The sequence below is a fragment of the Brassica napus genome, chromosome A3 (assembly GCF_020379485.1).
Source record: "Brassica napus cultivar Da-Ae chromosome A3, Da-Ae, whole genome shotgun sequence".
Classification (NCBI taxonomy): domain Eukaryota; kingdom Viridiplantae; phylum Streptophyta; class Magnoliopsida; order Brassicales; family Brassicaceae; genus Brassica; species Brassica napus.
Window position 1 is genome coordinate 14,598,605 of NC_063436.1, and position 25,383 is coordinate 14,623,987.

Here is a 25,383-nt window from a genome sequence, read left to right on the forward strand (position 1 = left end):
ACGAAATACTTATATTAAAATTAAAGACCCAATGGGTTAAGTCGATTACAACTGGAGAGATTCTCGACGATAAACTGATAGACGAAAATAACTAAAACATGTCGAAAGATAGATGTGGCTAAGGAGAGAAGAGACCCATAGAGACACTTCACTTGTAGTCCTAAAGCTCGCGTTCGAAGAAACGCACATAAGTCGAAATCGACGTTGAATAGCCCAACTAATGGGTTTTGAAAGCAAGAGTTCCGGGAAACTCCATAGAAGATAACAGCTCCGGTGGGAAAGTCGCAGAGATGACTCTGTGAAGAACCGTCGATGCTTGAGACGGCATAATGTGATGGAGACGCAACAATGACATAGAAACGAGCAAATCTGGCGTGTCCACCCTCTTGCACAATAGTTTCTGCGACAAGGATAGGGATGGGGGCACTATAGGGCTGACTCTGTGAAGAACCGTCGATGCTTGAGACGGCGTAGTGTGATGGAGGCGCAGCGATAACGTAACAACATGAAGAACTGGCGAGTCCACACTCTTGCACAGGACCGTAGAGCTGACTATGTGAAGAACCGTCGATGCTTGAGACGGCATAATGTAATGGAGACGCAGCAGTAACATAGTATCGAGAAAATCTGGCGAATCCACACTCTTGCACAATAGATCCAGCGACAAGGGAAAGAGGCGTTATACCGTCCGTTGAAGAGCTATGGATCTTTTGAGCGGTCGTAGCTTTAGACGAAAACTTCACTATGGAAGCTTCTGCATACAACCCAAAGCCCAAAAGATGGTCAAAGCTTTGTAGAATCTTGTCCGAGTATGACGGAAAGGAGGCGACATATATCTTAGTGGTATCATTGGTACATGTAAGACGAAGTGTGACGATTGTACCGATGGTTGGTGAAGCGGCATACCGGTTCAGAGACGGTGAGATGCAGCGGTGAATCGCGAATCTATACCAAAGAGGAAACCACAAATGTGTTGGAGATGGTGACGAGGTGTTAAAACCGTTTCGATGTGAGCGGTGACTCCATATAAGAAAGTGAGTCGGAGCTTTTAACACCGCGAGATGAAGGGTGAGAGACTGCGGTGGCGTCGAGGTGAGAGTGTCGGAGGAGGACCGGAGTAGATCTACGACGGAGTGGAGTTCAGATCTGATGGATTCAAATCGACAGACAGGGGAGACTTGGCGGCGAGGAGCGGAAGGGAGCGGCGGAGACAGTAGAAAAGAGACGACAGACGGTGACCCCGACATGTACTCCGTCGACGAGATGGGAGGCCTCGAATGACTGAGCCCGTCGAGAGATCTCCGAGGGTTGAAACGAGGCGGTGGTGACGCGGGCTGTCGAGAAGAACCGTACGTATCCATGGAAAGAACCGGAATCAACGAGTTGCAGAAAGAGATGCTGAAGCTTGAAACGAAAATGGAGCAAAAGAAAAGAAGAGAAGCGGAAGCAGAGCGGCGGAGGAGTCGACGCCGACGGCAAGGGGCACCGCCGGCGTCAAGAGACATGGCTTGTGGCGGCTTCTCGATTCCCGTGTCTGAGAGGTTTCGTGAGTTAGGGCGAACTCGTGAATGGGAATCAATTCTAACAGATATGATATCAGTGGCTCAACGACCAAAATATCAATATTTTAACAGATATGATATCAGCAGCTTCCTAAAAGCCTTTTGAAGACTTTCCTTTTTTAGTTTATTTTTACGTTTGGCTTTATGTTTTGACTTTTACTATTAGGTTAAAGATTTCAAATGACATTTTAAGATTTTTATATAAAAAAACTCTATTATCGCTTTTAGACGAGACATACCTTTAATAATTATAAAAATAGCTTTTGATTTATACCTTGAAAAAGATTTATTTCAATTCATATATCTTGAGAAGTCTTGAACAAGATTGATTAGATTCATCTTCTTTAAGTAACACTAAGCGTACTCACGCGAATGTTTGTTTTAATTTGTTTATAAATATAATTTGTTATTATTGAAACTAAGTGTCATTTTGCTTTTTACTATATAGTACTGTTTTGTATACAGTCTTTAACATTATTTTGTATTCAAGGTAATTTCCTAAACCAATAAAATGATTAATAATATAATAACTAATATAACATAAGGTAATATTGTTCCTCCTGTACACAAATATATCTTATTTAAAATTTTTAAAGTAGCTAATCTATCTAGATTATAAATTGACTACTTATTTTTGGACATAACTGATATATGTTTTAATTTAGATCTTATAATCTCCTCTCGTCATCCTACTTATGGCCTTTGCTTCGTCGAGATGTCACAAGATTGTCGAAGGTTCATGACTTGTCAAACATCGAAGGGCCAAGCTATACCAACGCAGGCTTATAACTCCCTCTACCTTCGACACAACCATGGACGGATATTAGTATGGATTTAGTGATGAAATTACCGCGGACACATAAATGATTTGATTCTATCTTCGTTGTGGTAGATCCTTTTACCAAGATGTTCACTTTATCCCTTGCAAACGAACAACGAATGCAGTCCAGGTCGCAACATTATTTTCCAAGAAATATATCTTTTGCATGGCCTACCACTCTCCATTGTCTACGATCGTGATTCACGATTCCTTGGCCATTTTTGGACTTCTTTATGGAACTACTCGAAACAAGTTTAGATGTGCGCTCGGCCAATAAATACATTACTGGTTTTGAGCTCAGGAAATAGAAGCTTCGCAACCTCACTGCGTAAATCAACGTTAGGCATAACGGGAAGTGAAAATAGTGAGGAAGGACATCTGAGAGTACAGGTTTGTTTTGGGAATTGTGGTGAGGGCTGCAGGTGTTGTTGTAAGCCACAGATTTATAGTAGTCGTTCGATTGATACGTGAAACGCCAGGAGAGGGAACCTGTTGAGTAGTAGTTAAGAGTAATAATAAGAATTCATGTAGATGTGGAAGGAATAAATTTATTAACAACGATTGTGTATGTAACGGAGGCTGATTGAACTCCTTAAGAACTAAATTAGGGTTCACCTTAAGCGTCACCATAATGGACAGAAGAGGGAGGAGTGATGACGACCTTCTGAATTCGTCAATTCAGTGATGGTGGACTTGTATGGTATGTCAGTGGGTTTGGTCGATTATTAAGTGTGGTGCTATGCAAGTCTATTAGTGAAAATATAAAGAAGTGACAGGTGCATCCGTGCATGTCTTAGATAGAGAGTAAAGTGTCTCATTTTTTTATAGACAGTAAAATGATTCAGCATATTTATTTTAGTTGACAATTTACAAGTGGTAAAGCAGACTCGTGGAAGAGATGTTTCAGTCATCATCAACACTGAAGTCAGGCTCTGATGGCTTCGGAGGAAGCAAAGGCAGCGTATTATTGTTGTGCTGCCGCAGATTGCGAAGCGCGTTTGACGCGAACCGCGACGCGTATAACGTCGCAACAAGGCTCGGCGACGACGCGGCTCTGCGTTCGCGTTTTGCAACCGCGATTCGGAATCGATCTTCTTCCTCCGTTAATGACCTAGCCAGTCTTCTCCGACAATGTCTCCGCCACGCCGCTTGTATAAACGACGCTCCCCATGTCCTCCATTGTACCGAATAAAACCTGACATTTTAACCCAAACCGAATTAAACCAAACTTAACCAAGAGTCAGATCGGTCAACTTATAAATAGACCAAACCTAAATTTTAACCGATTCAAACAGACCAAACCCGAAATTTTAACTAAACCAAACAGAACCGAGAATCAGAACGGTCAAATTAATATATTGACCAAAGCTGAGCTTTTAACCAAACCGAATTAAACCGGAAATCAGAGAAGCAGACCGGTCAAATTATTAAATAGACCAAACCTGAAAGTATGTTGAAGCTGTTTGCTATGTAGCCGTCTGAACTGCGAGGCAACAAGCTTGAGATCTTCAGCTGCAAGAGCAAAGGCTTCTACTTCAGTCAGAGCTTGAACTGTTCTCGGCGAGATTGGAAAATGAGACGAAGACTGAGGATCCAACGCCCACGTGAGAAGATCTTCGCCGCAAAAGTCGCTAGCTTTGAGGTACACGGCGTTGAAGAATCCCGTCCGGCCACCGTTTGTGGTGGCGCTCATAAGCTTACCTCTCATAACAAACAACATCTCCTCCACTGGGTCTCCTTCTCTAATCGCGTAGCTGTTCTCAGTGTAGAGCACTGGTCTTAGCTTGTCACACACGGCATCTAGCAACTGCTCGTCCATTATCTCGAACAGAGGTACCTTCACCACAAGAATTGTATCAAAGATTAGTTCTTTGTATGTCTATCAATGGAATATGAAAGAGTAGGCATGCACATTTTACCCGAGATCCTGAAACCAGAAATGAACAAGAAAAAAAAAACAAAACTTAACCGGAACTCACAAGTATCCAAATAGTTCATATATTTCTATATTCAAAATATCTGAACCAAATCGGAAATTGTATACTTAACAGATACCCGAATAATCTGAATTATCTAATTTGTATGTGAACTGGCCGAATACAACGAATATTTTACTCGAGTCACCGGATATTTTAATTACTCGAATTACCTGATATTTAGCCGAAGTACTCAAAAAATCGAAGCAAACAGGACTAACCTTAATCCAAATATTTTTCTGGATGCTAACTGGTTTCTAGTTTTATTAGTGGAACCGGAAGAAAGGACTATCTGAACTGATCTGAACCGAACTGAAGTTTTTTAAATGAATCATAAACTCCTTAATCCCAACTACTAGATATCCAAAAAAACGGACCTGAACTGAACATATACCAGAAATGCCTAGGTCTATGGAAGAGAGAAGCTTACTTTCTTGAGGAGATCGAGGCAGAAATGGCGTTTAATGTCTCTTCTGAGGTCTTTAGGGAGGTTACGCAGAAGGTTTTCTTCTTCGACTCCTCTGGTTTCTTGCCATTTGTATTGTTCATACCTTCTGATACGTTTCCTCAGGTCCTCTGGTAACATCCGATGAGCCATCCACTGCTCTGCATCTCTTTTCCTCACTCTCATCTCCTCTTCCCTAACTGTTGTCGACTCCAAGTATTTCTGCAATGCAATGTTGAAACGTCAGTGACTTATCTTCCTTGTGGCCTTAGTGTTGTGATAAAAGTAAGTGTTTTAAAAGGGTTTCTTCAAGGTTTTGACCTGCATGTTGCCTATAAGTAGTGCGAATAGAACTAGTCCAGATATGCAGATTAATACAGCAAAGATGATTTCACCAACGAATTTGCTCGTGTTGAGGTTTTGTCCCAGTGCACTGCATTGAGAGAAGCAAATGATCAGGTTAGTCTTTGATGACTAATGATGCTACTAGAAGTCGATAAACTGTGTCACATGACTGCTTTATTTACATGAAAATGCTATAAGAGGCGGAAATGGAGTTGCATATGTGACTAATGATGCAACTAGCTAGGAGTTGATAAACTGTGTCACATGACTCCTACATTTACGTTAAAAATGGCTATAACAGGCTTGAAATGATGTTACAGACCTTAGATTACGCAGACCCCACCAGAAGCAGTAGAAGAACTTCTTCCAGAAATCATCTGATTCAACAATCCCACTCTTGAGAGCATCAGTGAAGATACCAAAGTTGAAAGTAGTTGAATTCGTTATATCATCAGGGTTGATAAACGGACACGAAGTAGTCAGGTAATCATTTATAACATTGTTGTTTCCATCGCAGTAGAGAAACCTCAACTCACACCCTTGTCTCTTCCCACAAGCTTCACGCCAGCATCTGTCTTCTCGTTCTACAGATATTAAGTACCACAAAGCTCCAAACACCTAGACAAGTAAGCTATCAGATAAAACTTGATGATACATGGACAAAGGTTATGCTATCTGGTAGGGTAGGCCTGCGGTTTCGGTTTTTTTGGTTCGGGTATTCTGGTTCGGTTAATTAGGTTTGGCCATAATCCCACCGAAAATGAACAGAAGAAAATTGATTCTGTTTAGTTTTCGATTAATTTTGGTTATATACTTTTTCCGAAATAACCGATTTTTGGGATTTCGGTGTAATTTATTAAAAAACACAGATAGATTCGGTAATTTGGATATTTTCGGTTAATTCGGCTCGTTTATTTTGGTTATTTTCAGTTATTTTCGGGTTTTTGGATTTTTGAAAATGGAAAACAAAACCGAACTGAAGACTGAGTTATTTTTCAAAATCTCACCGAACTAAACCAAATTCGAAACTATAACCTAAACAAAAACTGAAAATTTTGGCTCGGTTTGGTTCGGACAAAATCAGTGGGCAGACTATCTGGTGACTGGGAAACTCACATGACTGGCTAACATGTAGAGAGAGAGGTTCCAAGCAGCTCCAGCCCAAGCTGTTTCAGTAACTATGCCAGATGTTCTTGTAACTTCACTGTAAAGCGGGTAAATACGAAGAATCCTTGGAATGTACTGAGCAAATATGACAGTTATCAGGTAGTCCTTAGTGAGCAAAGAGACAGGTTTTTCCACATTCGGGATAACAGCCAAGACTACAAGCTGGAGAAGAAACAAACAGAACATCACTGAACGAAGTTATCAAGAAACCATTTCAACTTAATTAAAAGGTTCAGTCACTTAATATTACCTGTGGGAGTGGAAGGATAGAGAGAACATCGATTATGAAGTAAGAGGAGATGTACTTTAAAGCAATGGCTTTAGGATCTTCAACCAACTCGCCTCTCCCGAAAACCCGGGACAAAGGAGAGACATACGCTGTCCTAAACTGAAACACAATGTGAATAATGTAGAAGGCATCTACAAACGTTCGAAGCACGCTAGCTGCTATCTCGAGGCTAGAGTGCAAGTTGAGGCAATGCTTTTTTCCATCAACAATGGGAATGTAGAAAAACAAGGGATCAATGGCTAAAGCGATGACAGAAGCGAAGAGAAAGATCTTGTTCCAGTTCTGAAGAAAGGAGCCTTGTGGGTTTATGATGTTCTTCTTCTGTGTACCATCAGTTTTTCTCATCTCTTGGTTCTTATGTGAATTGAAACTCAATGGTCTCTTGAAAGTCCTGATCTTGTCTGATCCTTTCTCAAACCCTCTTCGGACATTGTCCAACACTGCGTTTAGAGATGGTCTAGCTCTTCTTCCGTAACCATACTCTGTGGATGATGGTTCTTTGAACCTAAACACAAAGTTAATTAATAACTTTAGACCAATCATTTCATATACTTACTTTCTCATACGAGATTGAAAACAAGCATATACGTACCTTACACGATTGTCACGGCCAAAACCCATAAAGTCAAGGACTTAGTACTCTTCTCCTGAATCATAAGACCAGAGTTCATATCATATACAAATCAAACGAAGAAGAAGAATAAGAAGAAACTGAAACTATTAAGTAAACGTTTGAACCGCTGATCTCAGAAACTTACCAAGCCGGTGAAGTAACTGATCTGTGATTACTGAGAAGCGGTTATGAAGATTTAAGAGTATAAGGGTTTCCTATGATGAAGTTACTCAGGAAAAATATCTTGAACTTAGAATTCTCTGAAATTTTCTCTCAAAGTCGTCTTCTTGGTCAAGCTTGGCATGGCGGGTGGCGCTGGTAAAAAGAGACCAATCTTAGCAGTTTCTTCGAAATTGGACTATTCCATTACATGACAAAAGAGAGGGAAAGGGTGTATAAAATACGCCAAATAATAATTAAGAAAACGTTTTGGGCTAGTTGATGATATAAAAATTGAAAAGAGAAAACTGAGTCAAACTAAGTGAGCCAAAAATAATTAATGGGCTTAAAGGCCCAGTAAGTCCAAATAGATCATTCAAAAAAAGCCCATTTTCTCTCTCTTTGTACTCATATAGTTTGATCACAGTTTTCGAATGTAGAGAAAAATATTTAATCGATTTGGCACGGTGATCCAAATAGAACTCCCGGTTTGATATCCGGTTAATAAAGCGTTTTGCATGTGATTTCATGCTGACATCAGTACTTATCCGTTCAGCTCTGTGTGAATGTTTTGAATGTGATCCTACGTTGACATCTACCTAAAATCCATTGCAAGATTCTTTCAAGATTCTATCTACTTTCCAGAGAAAGATATTAAATTAATTTAAAGATTAACTTATTTGGATGGATAAGAGAGAGAGATATAAACGAGCTAAAAGTCAGCTTTTCCAAAAAAGAGTTAGACGACAAGCCTATGAAAACATGACACGTAATGTTTGTCGGCTCATGGTAAGTCCGCTGGTGTTTTTCTATGTCGGTGTGTTCGTTGTTGATTTTTGAGCCAAAATAAAAAGAAAAAATATTATAAAAGCTAATTTATTCTTCTTTGTTTTAGTCTCCTCCTTTCCTCTTCATCTTATCCACTTCCCTAACCAGACCAAACAAGCTTCCTCAAAAAGCACAAGGAAGAACGAAGGCAAGAGATTGAGATGGAGGAGATCATCGTAAACGATTCAGAGATGTACGGAGCTCTTGTCACGGCGCAGTACGCACGGTTGCATCATCGTCACCACTGCAGAGAGAATCAGTGTACCTCTTTTCTCGTCAAATACATCAAAGCCCCTGTTCATCTCGTAAGCGCCTCAAATCTTTTTCTCTTAAGCAGATGTAGTAGTTGTGTTCTTGTGGTAACTAACGGTGGTACATGAACTCAGGTTTGGTCACTTGTCCGAAGATTTGATGAGCCGCAAAAATACAAACCGTTTGTAAGCAGATGTACAGTCCAAGGTCATCCTGAGATTGGTAGTCTCAGAGAAGTCAACGTTAAATCTGGTCTTCCGGCGACAACTAGCACCGAGAGATTGGAACAGCTTGATGATAATGAACGTATCCTAGGTATCAACATCATTGGTGGTGATCATAGACTTAAGGTATATAAAATCTCATAATAGTTTTTTTACAGATTCAGAAGAGATTATAATGAAAAAAAAAAAGAAATGATTTTATTTTATTTTTCAGAACTACTCTTCGATCTTGACTGTACATCCGGAGATGATCGAGGGGAGAGCAGGAACTATGGTGATTGAATCTTTTGTTGTGGATGTTCCTCAAGGCAACACCAAAGATGAGACTTGTTACTTTGTGGAATCGCTCATCAAGTGTAACTTGAAGTCCTTGGCTTGTGTCTCTGAAAGATTGGCTGCTCAGGATATAACCAATCCCATCGCCCCCGCCTTCTGAAAAAACTTCCAGCGGAATCATAGAGAGATTCATTTAGTCTGGTCATATGTATAGAGAAGCATGAATGGTCACACTGCTATGTTTTAGATCAGCTCCGTATGCCATTTTGAGCATGTGGTCAAAGTTTTGATGTAGTTTAGTTTGTTTGTTGGACAGTGTCTGTCTATTTATGCACCATCTGTTAAGAACAAACCAGAGCTACTTAGTATGCTGTTGGACAGTGTCTGTGTATTTTTCTGTGGTGTGTCAATCAGAACACATACTCCTGTTCTTGAATTCTCTTTTGCTAACTTCTCTGTATGTTACATAAACAACTTCCAGATAAGACCTATCCAGTTTTATTTACCCTGAACTCAAAAGCGCAGCGTTTTATGTGTATAAGATAACACTGCAAAAGAAACCAATTACTAGTTCTTTCTAGGACTACTCGAAGGATTACTCGTTCTTTCTAGGACTACTAAATACTAATTATGTAATGATCTAGCACTTTTTTCTTGGAGTACCATCAGGGAACACAGGAGTAAGATCCTTCTTTCTAGGACTACTCAGAAGGATTCAATCTAATCTTGACGCTATCATCATCATCATCATATAATCAAAGTTAGGAGGCCCATCATCTTCTCCTTCTTCATCAGTCCAGTCACCTTCATCATTATCCGCACACCCTCCAAGTAACCATCCACATCAGACCATTCTCAATCATCTTCATCACTTTCTCATTTCTCAATCGGTTCAGTTTTAATTTGGCTTTTTGGTTTTCATTTTTTTTCGGTTTTTTAGATATAAAAACCGTTTGGTTATTTATGAAATTTACTTTGTTTACTTTGATCATTTTAGTTTTGGTTCAATTTGGGTAATAATGCTAAAAATCGGTTAAATATCTGTTAAAATTTCAGTTTCAGTTTGATTTTGGTTTTTGAATTCGCATAATTCAAATAAAATTCAAATTTTTTTCTTGTTTTGTCAGATCAAATATGGAGTAATTTATGGATAAAAGTTATAAGTTATTCGAATAATTTGGTTATTTGAGTAATTTGGATCATTTTCAATATAAAAACTGCTTGGATATTTGTAAACATCGTTTCGGTTTTAAGTTTGTTTTTTTTTTAAGTTTGGTTTCGGTTCGGTTCGGTTTTCGGTTCTAGAGGGATCTATCTCTTTGCATTGGGAACGACGTCGTTTCAGTCAGATACACAATGGCGAGGAGGCGCGAGAAACGTTCATCGGCGACGGAGAGTTCCGAACGGCGGCACAACCGTGACGAGTCAAAACCACGAGATGGAGAACCAGACTCAGATCGTAGACTCATCACCATCTTCGTGGTCTTCTTCATCGTGATCCCCGCAGTCTCAATGGCAGTGTACAAAGTCAAATTCGCTGATCGAGTCATCGAAGCGGAGCCATCGATACGTCAGAAGGGAATAATCAAAACCGATATTCATTTCCAAGAGATCCTCACTGTGAGTGTTGCCTTACTTTTTTTCGTTTCAATGTTTGAGAATCCTTTGAAAAAAAAAGCTGAAAGGTTTAGGGGATTTGAGTTTTGGTTCAGGAACATTCAAAGGCTTCAGAGAATTCATCAGCTAGGCATTATGATTATCCAGTGTTGGCTTACATTACGCCGTGGTTGGTTTCTCATAGTTTCTTGGAAACAGTTTCACATGAGAATTGGTCTTATTATATTTGATGCAAATGATGTGTAGGAACTCTAAAGGATATGATATGGCAAAGATATATAACTCCAAGTTTACTCATTTATCACCGGTTTGGTACGACCTGAAGAGGTATCAGTTCTTGAATTCTATGTGCTTGCATTGCGTTTTATCTTCGGGTGATGACTTTTTGGGTTTCTGTTTGATATTAGCCAAGGGAATGGATTGGTTTTGGAAGGGAGACATAATGCTGATAAAGGATGGATCCAAGAGCTTCGATCAAAAGGAAATGCGATGGTAGTTTATCCAATACATTCGTTTTGTTTTCTTCTCTGTAATGGCTTGTTCTTGATGTGTTTTTCCTTCTCTGATGGGTTGAATTTTGATTACCTGTCATGTAGATATTACCAAGAGTTGTTCTAGAAGCAGTTCCCGAGGAGATGCTTAAGAAAAAGAAACTAAGGGCAAAAGCTATTAACCTTATTGTCACAGAGTGCAAGTAAGAGTCTCTCTTAGAGTTTAGAATTCTTGTAAAGCTCATTCTCTGAAAAGGATGAATGTTTAGTCTTTTGACGTGGAGCTTGTTAGTTATACAACACACACTTGTCAATTGTCATCATATGTGCCTTGTATTATAGGGAAATGGAGTTTGATGGTATTGTGCTAGAGTCTTGGTCAAGGTGGGCAGCTTATGGTGTTTTGCATGACCCGGATATGCGGAAAATGGTATTTTGTGTCCTGTACTCCTCTTTTAGATCCGTTAATCTATGTCTTGCAAGCATCAAACCTCAGTCGTTTAATCTTACATGTGGTTTGTGTACTCAATCTTCTAGGCACTGCAATTCGTAAAACAACTTGGAGACGCCCTTCACGAGCAGCAGATGCAGTTCATGTATGTCATTGGTCCACCTCGTTCAGACACGCTCCAAATGTACGATTTTGGGCCAGATGATCTCAAGTTCTTGAAAGATTCGGTGGACGGGTTCTCTTTAATGACCTACGATTTCTCAAATTCTCAGAACCCTGGCCCCAATGCTCCTCTCAAGTGGATAGATATCACCCTCAAACTCCTACTTGGTTCATCCAGCAACGTAGATTCAAGCCTGGCAAAAAAGGTTCTTCTTGGTCTCAACTTCTACGGCAACGATTTTGCAAGCTCTGGAGGTATATAAACCATCTGCTTGCTCTCTTCCTGCTTTTTTCCCAAAAAATAACTGAATAAACTACTCAGGAGACGGAGGAGCTATCACTGGAAGGGATTACCTAGCGTTACTCCAGAAACACAAGCCAACGTTGCATTGGGATAAAGAAAGCGGCGAGCATCTTTTCATGTATAGAGATGATAAGAACATCAAGCATGCTGTTTTCTATCCTTCATTGATGTCTATCCTTCTACGGCTTGAGAATGCTCGTCTCTGGGGTATTGGCATTTCCATCTGGGAGATTGGTCAGGGTTTAGATTATTTCTTTCATCTTTTGTAAGTTTCTCACGTTACTTTATCTTCCTTAATTTAAAACAGCTGCTGAGAAAGTGAAATTAGTCACTATGCTCTTTTCTTACACAAAGACATGATCAATAGACGTCTCACGTTGCATCCTGTTTCTGTTAACTTAAAGCAACAGCTGAGAAACCTCTTGTAGCTAGTTTTGTCTCTGGATAAAGTGCAAGTCAGTATACTCTGTTCTTACACCAAAGACATCTCATCCGAAAATGTCACGTGTCAAACAGGCAGTGGCTAAAATTGATAACACAGTCCACGTCAGCTTACCAGAAATAGCTTTTCTGCTTGTCCTCACATTTCGTTTCCACTTCTTTAATCTTCCTTGAAAGTTTGATGATACGTAGTGGACTACACTTGGTGTAGAAGGAGAAAGATAAAGATAAAGATAGAGAGAGAGCCATGGAAGCTTTGAAAACCGCTAGCTTTAGTCCTACGTCGGTTTTATCCGACAAGAGATCAGAAACACGAAAGCCCTTCTCGCTCCCTAGCCTCTTTCCACCGAAGCCACCGAAACCAATCTCCCAAGAAAGCTTATTCAGGAGCTTCAATGGCGGATTGGCTCTTCTAACCTCTGTTCTAAGCAGTGCAACAGCTCCTGCAAAGTCCCTGACGTACGAGGAAGCTCTGCAACAATCTACGACCTCTCCTTCATCTTTTGATTCAGATGGCTTGATCGATGGGATATCAAGTTTCGTCACAGACAATCCCCTTGTCATTGCTGGTGGTGTTGCTGCATTTGCTGTCCCGTTTGTTCTGTCTCAGGTTCTGAACAAAAAGCCAAAATCTTTTGGGGTTGAGTCTGCTAAGAATGCTTACACCAACTTGGGTACTGATGAAAATGCTCAGCTGCTTGACATAAGAGCCGCTGCTGATCTCAGACAAGTGGGCAGTCCTAATATTAAGGGTTTAGGTAAAAAGACGGTTTCAGCTGTTTATAACGGAGAAGACAAGCCTGGTTTCTTGAAGAAGCTTTCCTTGAAGTTTAAAGATCCTGAGAACACCACATTGTTCATTCTTGACAAGTAAGGCTCTTGGAATCTACAAGTTTCTCCTTATAGCTACATTGAATCTTTTTAGCTTCTTATAGTGTCTGATCAGTGAACTTGAGTAGTGAGTGAATATCATAAGTGTTATTGTACATCTGATACAATGTTGCAGTTGGAAAGAAACTGAGAAGCATTTAGACTTCACAACTTGTTTTCACTGCCAGTAGTTTAATACAGTGTGATTGTTTGCATGGAAAGCCAGGTTTGATGGAAACTCCGAGCTTGTTGCCGAACTGGTGGCACTTAATGGATTCAAATCTGCTTACGCTATTAAAGATGGTGCAGAAGGACCTAGAGGCTGGGTGGTTTGTGTTTCTCTCCCTCTCATTCCACAATGTTTGTTTTCTTCTTAACTATTCAGGATTGTGATGTTTTTCTTTCTGGAATTTTCAGAATAGCGGCTTGCCTTGGATAGAGCCAAAGAAGAATCTCAGTCTTGATTTGAGCAGTTTGACTGATAGTATCAGCGGTGTATTTGGCGTAAGTATGCGATTTTACAATTCATTAAAAAAAAGTTGAGAGATGATTAAAAAAAGGGAGAAACATAATAAATGTACAGGAGAGTTCTGATGGTGTCTCTGTAGCAATTGGAGTAGCTGCTGCTGCTGGATTAAGTGTTTTAGCATTTACAGAGGTCAGTTTCATCTCTCTTTCTTCTCTCTTTGTCTCCAAGAAGATACTAAAATGTTATCTATGTCATCATCACAACAGATTGAAACTATACTCCAACTACTAGGTTCAGCTGCACTTGTTCAGCTTGCAGGCAATAAACTTCTATTTGCTGAGGTAACTTCTTCACATCTTTAATATCTCGGAAGTGGTGATGTGTTCTTGATGGTTCTTTGCTTTCTGTATATGGTCTACAGGACAGAAAGCAAACTCTAAAACAAGTGGATGAGTTCTTGAACACAAAGGTTGCACCTAAAGAACTTGTTGATGAATTAAAGGTACAACTAGTTTAGGTATCTCCATTAATTAGTAATGAAACCGTTTCTATAGATAACCTCAACATTGAATTAACACAGGACATAGGGAAGGCTTTTCTTCCTTTATCAACAAGCAGCAAAGCTCTTCCCCCACCAGCAGCAGAAGCAGCTACAACCACCACTGTGGATGAAAAAGAACCTGAGCCAGCAATCAAAGTCGCCACTGCACAAGTAAACTCAGAGCCAGCGATAGAAGCTGCCACTGCACAAGTAATCACAGAACCAACAAAAACAGAAGCCAAACCGAAACCTTATCCAAGACCATTATCTCCATATGCATCGGTGATGTTTCTACACTCCTCTGAAACCTCTCTTGCATTATTTAACACAAAGAAGCTATGTTAAGACAACCATTGATCACATGAGTGCTTTGTAATCTGACGTATCTCTCTCTCTCTTTCTCTTCTTCACTATGTTTGCAGTACCCAGACTTGAAGCCTCCAACATCTCCCACACCAGTAAGCAGCAAAGGTCTTCCCGCACCAGCACCAGTAGCAGCAGAAGCAGCTACAACCACCATCGTAGATGAACCAGAACCTGAGCTAGAGCAAGCAATCAAAGCGGCCACTGCACAAGTAAACTCAGAGCCAGCGGCCAAAGCCGCCACTGAACAAGTAATCACAGAAGCCAAACCGAAATCTTATTCAAGACCTCTCTCTCCATATGCATCGGTAATGTTTCTACATTCATTTCTCCTTAAACCTCTCTTTACATATAAGTTCTCACAAAGAAGCTATGCTTGGTGGAAAAAGGAAGAAACTTTATAAGCCGTGATAGTTAAGACATCCACTGATTAGTCACATCACATGAGTGTTTTGTAATCTGATGTCTCTCTCTCTCTTCTTCACTATTTTTTGCAGTACCCAGACTTGAAGCCTCCAACATCTCCCACACCATCGCATCCCTGAAACAGAAGAACAATATTTATTGGATCTGTGTAAACTTCTATTGTCTTATTCAAGAACTTAGACGCTTCCTTATTGGATCTGTGTAAACTTGTATTCTGATTATTATTATTTTTTCTTTGCCCCTCTTACCGCCATTTATGTTGTGCCGTTGCATTGTTCAAACCATCGTTGATTAGCACAAAGTCAAATAAAGTAAGTGGCGGCCCATATTAGGCCCATTATAAAGTAGGCCGGTCCAGGGGACGAAAGGAATAGAACTTAACTTTCTCATGGATTCCCTTTAGCAAAAGGTTTAGTGAAAAGTTGTTTTTTTAGTGAAAAGTTTGATATATACTTAAGCATAAACCTATTCAGAATCAATGTTTTTCTTTATAAAATGCGTACACCTTAATTATTCGGCATCTAATAACAAGTTGATGCCAGTCTAGTTCAGTTGACGTATATCCGATTATCTAGACATTTTAACCAAGTAGTAACCGCTAAATTGCTAAGCATGTATCTTTATTAGTTGGATGGCCTCTTTTAGGCTAATATATGTCTAGTTTAATCGAGAATATGATACTATCAGTTAGATTTAAGATAGATATGTGCGAATTGTTGAAGATGATCGATCGAAGATCCAAGAGAATGACCTTCTTTCAAGTCAAAATTGGATTTTTGTAATCGTAGGGATCGTTTTGAAGAATTAGCTTTTTTTAATTCACGCGATTTAAATGTTCAAGCTGAATTTTTTTGGCTAAAAAAACTCGAGCATAAAGATGTCTTTTTCATATGTCATAACATGTCGATAGTAACAAATCCTCAAAATAACTGTTTTATCTACCAAATTTGATATTTGGAGTTTGTTCGAAAACAAAATAGTTGAGATAGATCCATCACCACAAGTGTAAATGAATGTCAGCACAAAACATGATATTGAGTTTGGAAGTTTGGTCGTCAATCATGCAGAAATGGTCCTAAATGGACTATGCGCCAAAGAAGGTTGGTCCTAACAACAAGGGACGTGTCGAGTGTTCGTTACAACTGCTTTTATTGGTTCTGTTTTTTTTTTTAACAATATTTACCGACAAATAGCTTTGTGTTTTTATAATATAATGTTTTTCTTTGTAATGTAATATTGCAACAATTTACCTATAGGCTTTACACTCTATACATAAAAATATACGAGTACACTTACGAAGGGAATATCCATGGCAAAATTATATTTAATTAGCAAACTTTTAACTTATACTTTTTGAGTGCTAACAATATATTCTCAAAAAAAAATCCACATTTAATTACGGGAGGAAGAGAAAAGTAGTGATACTTTTTTATAAAAAGTAGTAATAATTTAAGAAATGTAATTATATTCCCTAATGTTGAATGATATCTAACGTGCATTAATTTCAATGTAGCGGCTTGTTTTTTTGGTTTCGAAGAACCGTAGGGATTGTTTCGGTCTTTTTTGGTAAAAAAGATTGTTTAGGTCTTGTTATCTTCTTGAGTTAATTAGATCATATGCATGAATGATATCACGGTTGTATTGAATTCCGACAAAGTGAGAAATTAAAGTTGTCCTTTTTCGCATGAAATTATGTAAACCAGGTGTTCTAAGGAAACTTGTAAATAGCAATGATTAAATTTGTACAGCTAGACCATATAAGCGTGGTCGAGTGGTCGACCATGTATTCGAAACCTACTATTTTAGATATGTTCGTTTGTCTGATTATGCAAAAGGAGTATCTAATGGCACCGATAAACAATAGAGATTAGGTCATCTGGGTCTAAGTCTAAGAGTCCAAAGTTTAAGCTATCGAACTTTAAGCTCCCGTTTTTCGGTAATATTGTCTCACTAGTGAACACATATGATTTAGGAAGTGAGTGGCCAGGGGAGAGAAGCCACAACTGACTAATTTTAATTTTGTACTAGTGATTTGGATTAATAGACAAAACTGAAAGGAAAGCGGTATGCACAAGCGCAACAAAGCAGCATGCACAAGCGCAACAAAGCAGCATATAACCCAGAAACCAAGCAACCCGGTAACCAGACGACCTTGGCAACCCGACTCTTGTTATCAAGAGAATAGGGATTAGACGAGAGAGGACCTTCCAAATACTTAATTTTTTTTTTTTAACATTCCAAATACTTAATTTTTTTTCTACTAATTGACTATAAAAGTTAATCAAACGTATGCAATATTCACACGATTAACTCACTATAAAATGGAGGAGTATTGTAATTCTTATATAATTAACTGCAGGAAGATTTTCAGTTTCTCAACTTAAATATGTTCCAGAGAATCACAATCAGGTAAATGAAGTCAGGGGTACATACGATTTTACTTTTCGGAAGATGCTAACAATGATTATTTAATCAATGAAAATCAGCTTAGACAATTAAGATTCCTTTACGTACACCGACCAAACTCGTTGGTTACTTAGTTCGTTTCCTATAAATAGAAAGAATGGTTGATTGCTCTCTCTGAAAAAAGACCATTCTCTCTCTAATATCTCTCAGTTATTTCATCTTTTTTCTTTTTTTCTTTGGTAAGAATTTCTTCTTATTCTTCTCATACCCATAACGTTAAAACTGTGCCATCTCATGGATAAGCATCTTAGGACGAAGCAAACCAAGACCAACCCTATGCTTACTTCTTCATCTGAAGGTAAGCTCATGAAAACATCGTTTTAATTAACCTTTTTTTTTAAACATCGTTTTAACTTCCATGTTTACAAACAAAAATATTTTTTATAGTTTGAAACATATGATTGATTATGACATGGAACAGAAGTGAGTAGTCTTGAGTGGCAAGCTGTGAACATGAATCAAGAAGAAGAAGATTTGGTCCGTAGAATGCATAAGCTTGTCGGTGACAGGTTTGATCCCTTTAAATTAATTAAGGTCTATTTAGCTAGAAATCAAAATTGTAGGTGGTAATTGCAGAAGTGTGCAAATATTTTTAATAATTGGCGAACCATGACAATTTGGACATGAGTTCCCAATTCTCTCCTTCAGCCCCACATTCGTGGTTACCTGCTACCCGGGTTGCTCCCAAATAATTCAAGTTGTACAGAAAACGCAAAATACTTGGAGAAACCGGATACATTCATTTAAAACTATGATATTAGATATTGCAACCGGATGTGGCTCTAATAATTAAAGAGAGAAGAGTTTTGATATATTTTACAAATTGTTAGACCGATCACTTGATTAAAAAAAACAAGAATGTAATGGAGCGAAGTGTTGCCGCACACGACGGAGATGCAGAAGATCGCCGAGAGTGCAAGAATCTTCAAAAACTGACGGCGGGAGAGGATGTGCTGACGGGCACGATTCCGGCGATGTTGATCACGGCGGAGCTGTAGGCGGCGCAGGAGAGCGTGTGCGTCATGGTCAAGAAGATCGGGTAGCAGAAGCCGTAGTAAAAGAGGAGGTACTTGTTCAGGAGGAAGACTTCTATGTTGGAACCGAACCAGGCGGTGACGCCGCCGTAAGAACGGAGGGAGATACCGTTGGGGAGGAGAGGAAGAAGGGTTTTCCATTGGAGGAGGCGGAGGAGTGTGGAGGTGTTCCGGGGATGTCGATGACTGTTGGTGTGGTGGTGGCGGCGGCGTCGAACCTCGGGTTGCTCATCCGCCGCGTCGTCCATGATTGAGCTTCCATCATTTTGGTTAGAGAGAGTTTTTTTTTCTTTGTCTGAGATCTGAGAATGTGGTGGTAGCAAGTAGAAGAAAGAGGGAGATGAATGTATTATTGGACGGTGGAGATTCAGATTTACCTGTAAACGTATTGAGTAATAAGGACAATTTTGGTATTACCTCATTTTGCACAGTATCTTTACCAGATATCCAATTACCACCCATAATTTTACTATCTAGTGCAATTTCTCATTAATTAATTAGTTATAACTTATTAACGGCTACAATTTTGACCTAGTTATTTTCTATATAAATAATTATTTTATTAAACATGAAAATGGATTAATTTGTTTTTTCTCACTATATTTGCTGATATAGGTGGGAGTTGATAGCTGGGAGGATCCCAGGAAGAACGGCAGCAGAAATTGAGAGGTTTTGGGTCATGAAGTATAATTGAATGTGTTACACACAAAAAAAAGAGTATAATTGAATTCTCTGAAGTTTCACTGATTGTCTCTTAATTTTACTTGCCAACTTTGTAATAATGAAGTTTTCTTAAAATAAACCATTTATATTTTTGGCCTTCCTAAGAGAAGAATGAAACAGGCTTGCGCTTCTTCCAGTAAATAAGGCCGACGAGTGTAATATGTAGGCCGGCCCAATCATTTACTTTTCTACATTTCTCAAGTCATGACAAAGTTGATACAACAAATATGAATCCGTCAAAGGGAAGTGATTGTATATATGGATTTCAACACAGACTAACACGTTGGATCGTGACAAAAAAAAAGAAGACTAACACGTTGGAAAGTAGCAAATAAAAAATAGGAAAAACGTTGGAAAGTGGCAAATAAAAAATAGGAAAAATTTGGAGAAATACCTTTACGAGATTTTATTTTGAAAACTATATCATCATATAAGTTTTTGGAGAACTACACTTTATTCATAAGTCAAATTACCCAATTATCCAATTGAAATGTTAATAATTATTTTAGCATCTAACTTTTTTTTAATAAACACAATTAACTTTAGAATTATATGCGTTTAAAAGAGAATCTTTTAAACACGTTCCTTGCCAAACAAAATGATAAGTGTGACCTCCTCAATGGCTCAATCACAGCTTTAAAAAAAGTTGTAGAGAAACATAAACACACAAACTTTTGCGCAATAATTCTTGCCTCTTTTGGCTTTTCATTGATTTATATTTTTTTTGGTATAAATGTTAAGATTTATAACCATTTTCTGAGTTTTACAATGTTGTGAAAAACACAACTTATTACAAAAGAGCAAAAGAGAGTAAAAAAGAGAGATAAAACTAGAGAGAGTTGAATTAACTATAGGGAGAAACAAACCAAAAGTACAACTCAAGAAGGGACGGGGAGACTGCAGTCACTCTTGCTGGGGTCAGCGACGCAAGAGATAACAGCCTATCCCGCATACAACGGTCCACGACCGTGAAGAAAGCCTCTTGAGTCAGCGACACGCCTCTGAAGATGCGAGCATTCCTTTCCCGCCAAAGGTTGTAGATGATGACTTGATTGAGGAGCTTTAGCACTGCCACGACCCGAGGACCATAAAGTCCCTGCATCTGATGCGATAGCTCCACGACTGCTGCAACAGAGGAGGGTGAAGACGCCAAGAACCTGCCACAATAACGATTCCAAACGACAGCAGCAAAAGAACACTCAAAGAAAAGATGGGAATGAGATTCATCAGCATTAGAACATAGAACACAACCTGGAGGAAGAGTTAATCCCCATGATATCAATCTGTCTCGAGTAGGAAGTCGATTGAGAAAGACGGTCCAAGTAGTGAAGGAGCAGCGCGGAATCTCCTCCTTAAACCAAACCACCGGGTGCCAATGAACCCGAGGATTAGGATTTCGTAGCCTCTCCCAAGTGACTCTCGAAGATAAAGAGGGACCAAAACCCCCAGAGTTTATTCTCCAAAGGTAAACATCACTTCCATTTGCATCTGAAGGAACACTCATTGTTGACAGAACAACTTGTAGTGTCTCTGCGTTCTCCGATCGTGCGGCCGGTAGCCTCCAGTGACCATCGCGAACCGCTTCGGCGACAGTAGCATTGAGAGGAATTCTGAGGGTCGTAGGGCCCGAGTTTCCGAAGAGATTAAATAGAGGCCCCAAGTCTGTCCAGTAATCGTACCAAAACAGAGCCGTTCTCCCATCTCCAACATTGCAGCGGAGATAGAGCTGAAGCTGTTGTCTCAACTCAAGCATGCTTCTAACGGTTTTTGAGAATCTTGGAGAGTCATTTATAAGCCAAATACTCTTGCCTCCAAATCTGTTGCTTGTAAGCCAAGGTACCCACAGAGAACCCGACGCAGAGAAAAATAACCAGACCCGTTTCAGCCTGAAAACCATTTCAAAGTCCTCCAGCTTCCTAATACCCAAGCCACCTTCAGTTTTTGGTTTACAAATGTCTGACCAGGAAACTCGAGCACCAGAGGCTGAAGTAGTGCTGTTCTTCCATAGGAAGCCAGAGCAGAGAGAATCCAATTTAGCATAAAACCATTTAGGCAACACAAACACCGAGCTCCAAAAATTCACCATACCATAAATAACCGACGTGATCATCTGAACCTTGCCAGCGAATGATAGAACCTTGACAGTCCAGGAATGAAGTTTTGCAGTTATGCGATCCACAAATGGTTGCAAAGTGGCTGATGAGATCCTTTTGGGGCTTAGAGGCAATCCTAGATATCTTGTTGGAAACTCTCCACGCTTAAACCCCGAGAGATCACCCAGAACAGAGGCTTGAATATCAGTGTATCCACCATAGAAAATCTCAGATTTCGATTCATTTGTGTCTAAGCCTGACCAATCTTTGAAGTTGCACATTACGCTCTTAATACCCGCCGTTGAGACACGAGACCCGTTAGAGAAAACCAGAAGATCATCCGCAAACAATAGATGGGTGAGTTTGGGTGATGTGCATAGCGGATGTAATCTAAAAGCACCTTCAGCCTCAGCCTTGTTCAACAAAAGAGATAGTACTTCCATCAGCATAATGAACAAGTAGGGAGAGATGGAGTCACCTTGCCGAAGACCTTTTTTACCCTCAAAGAAACCTGCTAGTTCACCATTAATAGCAACCGAGAATCTAGGTGAAGAGATGCATTCGGTAATCCAAGTGATGAACATAGCCGGAAATTGCTGCGCCTCCAATACCTTTATAACGAAGTCCCAACAGACTGTGTCAAAAGCTTTACGAATATCTATTTTAAGCATAGCACTCTTGTGGCAGGTAGACTTGTTGTAGTCCTTTATCAGCTCGGTTGCTAGTAGGACATTCTCCCCTAGACTGCGACCCTTCAAGAAAGCCGCTTGGTTTGGGCTCACACATTTGGAGAGGATAGGCTTGAGACGGTTCGCAAGGATCTTGGAAATAAGCTTATAAACAATGTTGCAGCAACTGATGGGTCTGTAGTCACCTAGAGAGCAAGCTTGAGGCGTCTTCGGAATTAACGCTATAGCTGTTGTGTTCATATCCTTTAAGAGACGACCATTCCTGAAAAATTCACTCACAGCATTGATTATATCCTCCCCTACTGTTTCCCAAGAAGCCCGAATAAACTCTACAGAGTAACCATCAGGACCCGGGCTCTTATTCAGCGGCATAGAGAACAAAGTTGCTTTTATCTCTGCTGCGGTAACTGGACGTTTCAGATAGTCCTGTTGCAGGTCTGAACATCGAAATGGAAGCAGGTTTCTTAGTTCCTCAGGCGTGGCCGAAGAAACGGGAAGATCAGTGGCTCCAAGGATCCCTTGGAAATACTCAGCCGCATGAGCTTTAATATCGTCCACTGCATACAGCAAGGTTTCATTGCTATCCTTAAGAAAATGAATGTGATTTCTAGAGGCGTGGTGAGAAACCATTCGATGATAAAAAGGAGTGTTACGATCTCCAACCTCGGCCCATCTGACTCTTGACCTCTGTTTGTAGTACTTCTCCTCCGCCTTGAGTAAAGTGTTTAGTTTATCACGCTCTAAGTGCTCTTGGCGTGCAGTAGAAGTATCAGGAGATGTAAGGAGGCGTCTCTGTAGTTCATCCACTCGATCCCTCTGAGCCTTAACTCTTTGGGAGATGCCACTAAAATGCCGTTTATTAAGTCTACGTAGAGGCCTCTTTAACAGCTTAAGCGATCGAACGAGCTTGAACTGATCAGTTCCTGTAATGTGGCCACAGTTCCAAGCTTCACCAACTGTCTCTGCATACTCCGGATGGTCTATTACATGGTGGAAGAATTTAAACGGTTTAATGACCTGCCGTCTGATAGCTGGCATCCGAAAGAGGCAAGGAGTATGATCTGACTGTGAAGGATCCAGATAATCCGCAAAAGAATCAGGGAAAAAAGAAGACCAAGCCTGGTTGATGAAGGCGTGATCAATCTTAGTGGATATAGGATTAACATCCTGACAATTTCTCCAAGTAAAAGGCAAACCCTTCGCTTGAGCTTCAAATAACTGAGCATCTTGCATTCCAAGGTTTGCTTCATCCATCCCAGAATCATCAACGACCAAGGAGAGATGATTTGAGTGATGAGAGGACCGCAACATCTGATTAAAATCTCCAAGGACGCACCAGGGATGATCTGAAACCGGTGTTGAATCATGCAGGTCAGCAAGATTTGTCCAGAGACTTCTCCGATCTTCAACCAAATTAAACCCATACACAAAAGTGATTGTAAGGGTAATGTTCTGAGACAAGATAGTGATCCCACATGTGACTGATTGAGCTGTTGCATTGTATATAAGCAGTGTAACCGTCGGGTCCCAGACTACTACAATACGACCAGTTTCGTTTGCTTCAAAATTACCAAAATAGTTCCAACCCCTAGGGATAGCTCCCAAAACTCTCTCTTTATTACTCTCCAAAATGTGAGTCTCCAAAAAAGCTCCAAAAAGTGGCCTATGGATATTAATCCAATCTTTGGTCATGGTGTGGCGTCTATTACTATTCAGTCCGCGAACATTCCACGCAAAAAAACTCATATCTGATGATTTAGAAGAGTTTGGTGACCTTGCGGCCACACTTCCTGTTTTTGACCAGGAGGAAGGGGTTGTCTCTATCCTCCTCAGGATAGTCGTTATGTCCTTGGTTGATACTCGGATCAGCAAGCAACTTATGATTTGTATCCCCAACAGATGTTCCTGTGTCAGATACACTAACAGTAGGGTCGAGAGATACTACACCAGGAAGAGCAGAGTGAAGGCCATCATCAGGTACTAGAAGGACCTTAGCGCCATTTACTGTATCTGTAGGCTCAGAAGATAGTAAAAGCATCTCATCGGAGATAATCGCATTCTTAGTGGGATGATCCTGCTGGACAATCCCTGCATTATAGCCTGGAGCATCAATTCTTTTATCATCCTGACAAGATCCTTCCTCACAAATTTCACCCTCCTCCAAACCTATTTCAGCGCTGAACTGCAGAGACTTAGTGGGACTGACTACTTCCACCTCAGGAGCTGACTCCGTGGTTGTCGTTTCACTCTTTTCCAGAACCGCTACTGCCTCGTCCTGCGAAGGCTCTGTGGTAGTAGTATCTTCCATCTCTGTTACTGCTTCGCTGGCTGATGCTACCGCAGCAGCGCCATTGGCGTCACTGCTGTTATTATTTTCAACCTGAACGACTGGAACATAACGAGACTCCAGATTTTTACCCAATTTATCTCTGGTGCGTCCTGGTCTTGACTTTGATCTCCTTCTAGCTGATTCAGCAACGAACTTCCTAGTCTTCACTTGACCGAAAGAACCTTCAGAATCCCCAGCCGGGCACCTGTCGGTCTTGTGACCAAATCTCTTGCAGGTATCACATTTGACAGGTAACCATGGGTACGAGACGTCAATCTGAACCTCCCTACCGTTAGAGAAGCCAGAGATGATTTTGTGAGGTAGCGGAGCCGTAAGATCAACCCTGACATATAGTTTTGCAACCTCAAAGTTTTCCTTACGCTCAGTTTCCGGAGCAAGAGAATCAGGTTTCCCAACAGCCGTAGCGATACGACTCAGACTCTCCTTGTTGAACAACAAATACGGAACATTGCGCATCTCGACTGGAACAATCGCGCTCGTAAGTGGGGGTTCGTCTGGAGAATAATCAGGGGACCATGGTGCCACAAACATAGGTAGACCCCCAATATTCCAGCAAGTACGGGATAGAAGAACCTCGCGTGACTTTGGATTTGTGACACGGAGAAGATACCTACCCTGTCCAATGTTATGAACAAAGATCCGAGGGCCGGTTTTTGCCCACACAGCATTAACAACGCCGATAATTTTACCCATGGAAGGATAATCTCCATGGAAACGAGCATAAATGAAGTCTTTGAACTCTAGTTTTGCAGCCTCAATATTCTCATCTGGAATAAGAACGAAGGGCACACCAGAGACATGTTCTGACGGGGTTCCCAACTCCTGGAGTTGAGCGGAGCTCTTAAGCAGAGCAGCGTAGTTTTTCACCGGAATACCCACCTCCTCCGAGACTTTAGAGACAGGAAGAGCAGAGTCAGAACCACTAGGGAGATTTGAA

General features: G+C 40.3%; 6 protein-coding genes across 7 annotated transcripts; 4 read left to right on the forward strand and 2 right to left on the reverse strand.

Annotated features, from left to right (window-relative positions):
- Positions 1 to 14: 14 nt before the first annotated feature.
- On the reverse strand, positions 15 to 1,611 carry LOC125606946. The gene is made up of 2 exons (XM_048776139.1): positions 884 to 1,611; positions 15 to 754 (listed from the first exon to the last, which is right to left on the reverse strand). Exons 1-2 carry the CDS (start codon positions 1,503 to 1,505, stop codon positions 21 to 23), a joined length of 1,356 nt encoding a protein of 451 aa, XP_048632096.1. The 5' UTR covers positions 1,506 to 1,611; the 3' UTR covers positions 15 to 20.
- A 1,569-nt stretch (positions 1,612 to 3,180) lies between these two features.
- LOC106438632 (putative cyclic nucleotide-gated ion channel 13) lies at positions 3,181 to 7,599 on the reverse strand. Its single transcript, XM_013879872.3, has 9 exons — positions 7,363 to 7,599; positions 7,197 to 7,251; positions 6,566 to 7,109; positions 6,265 to 6,477; positions 5,471 to 5,766; positions 5,125 to 5,236; positions 4,789 to 5,025; positions 3,825 to 4,219; positions 3,181 to 3,577 (listed from the first exon to the last, which is right to left on the reverse strand). The coding sequence occupies exons 2-9, from the start codon at positions 7,223 to 7,225 to the stop codon at positions 3,286 to 3,288; spliced, it is 2,118 nt and encodes a 705-aa protein (XP_013735326.2). The 5' UTR covers positions 7,226 to 7,251; positions 7,363 to 7,599; the 3' UTR covers positions 3,181 to 3,285.
- Positions 7,600 to 8,058: 459 nt separating this feature from the next.
- LOC106438631 (abscisic acid receptor PYL7) lies at positions 8,059 to 9,392 on the forward strand. Its single transcript, XM_013879871.3, has 3 exons — positions 8,059 to 8,509; positions 8,591 to 8,806; positions 8,895 to 9,392. The coding sequence occupies exons 1-3, from the start codon at positions 8,366 to 8,368 to the stop codon at positions 9,114 to 9,116; spliced, it is 582 nt and encodes a 193-aa protein (XP_013735325.2). The 5' UTR covers positions 8,059 to 8,365; the 3' UTR covers positions 9,117 to 9,392.
- Positions 9,393 to 10,264: 872 nt separating this feature from the next.
- Positions 10,265 to 12,365, forward strand: LOC106438630 (chitinase domain-containing protein 1-like). Its single transcript, XM_013879870.3, has 8 exons — positions 10,265 to 10,576; positions 10,669 to 10,742; positions 10,820 to 10,900; positions 10,981 to 11,065; positions 11,170 to 11,267; positions 11,407 to 11,494; positions 11,602 to 11,932; positions 12,000 to 12,365. Exons 1-8 carry the CDS (start codon positions 10,313 to 10,315, stop codon positions 12,248 to 12,250), a joined length of 1,272 nt encoding a protein of 423 aa, XP_013735324.2. The 5' UTR covers positions 10,265 to 10,312; the 3' UTR covers positions 12,251 to 12,365.
- A 200-nt stretch (positions 12,366 to 12,565) lies between these two features.
- On the forward strand, positions 12,566 to 15,338 carry LOC106438629 (rhodanese-like domain-containing protein 4, chloroplastic). The gene is made up of 9 exons (XM_013879867.3): positions 12,566 to 13,292; positions 13,519 to 13,621; positions 13,710 to 13,796; positions 13,876 to 13,950; positions 14,028 to 14,102; positions 14,183 to 14,263; positions 14,342 to 14,584; positions 14,725 to 14,973; positions 15,163 to 15,338. Exons 1-9 carry the CDS (start codon positions 12,670 to 12,672, stop codon positions 15,208 to 15,210), a joined length of 1,584 nt encoding a protein of 527 aa, XP_013735321.2. The 5' UTR covers positions 12,566 to 12,669; the 3' UTR covers positions 15,211 to 15,338.
- A 2,212-nt stretch (positions 15,339 to 17,550) lies between these two features.
- On the forward strand, positions 17,551 to 19,404 carry LOC106443768 (MYB-like transcription factor ETC3). 2 transcript variants are annotated; one of them, XM_048776141.1, is made up of 3 exons: positions 17,551 to 17,855; positions 17,982 to 18,066; positions 19,207 to 19,404. In XM_048776141.1, the coding sequence occupies exons 1-3, from the start codon at positions 17,792 to 17,794 to the stop codon at positions 19,283 to 19,285; spliced, it is 228 nt and encodes a 75-aa protein (XP_048632098.1). In that variant the 5' UTR covers positions 17,551 to 17,791; the 3' UTR covers positions 19,286 to 19,404. The 2 variants fall into 2 exon arrangements, with proteins under 2 accessions (XP_048632098.1, XP_048632097.1); XM_048776140.1 differs by having other exon boundaries at positions 17,648 to 17,855; positions 17,979 to 18,066.
- The last annotated feature ends 5,979 nt before the right edge of the window (positions 19,405 to 25,383 follow it).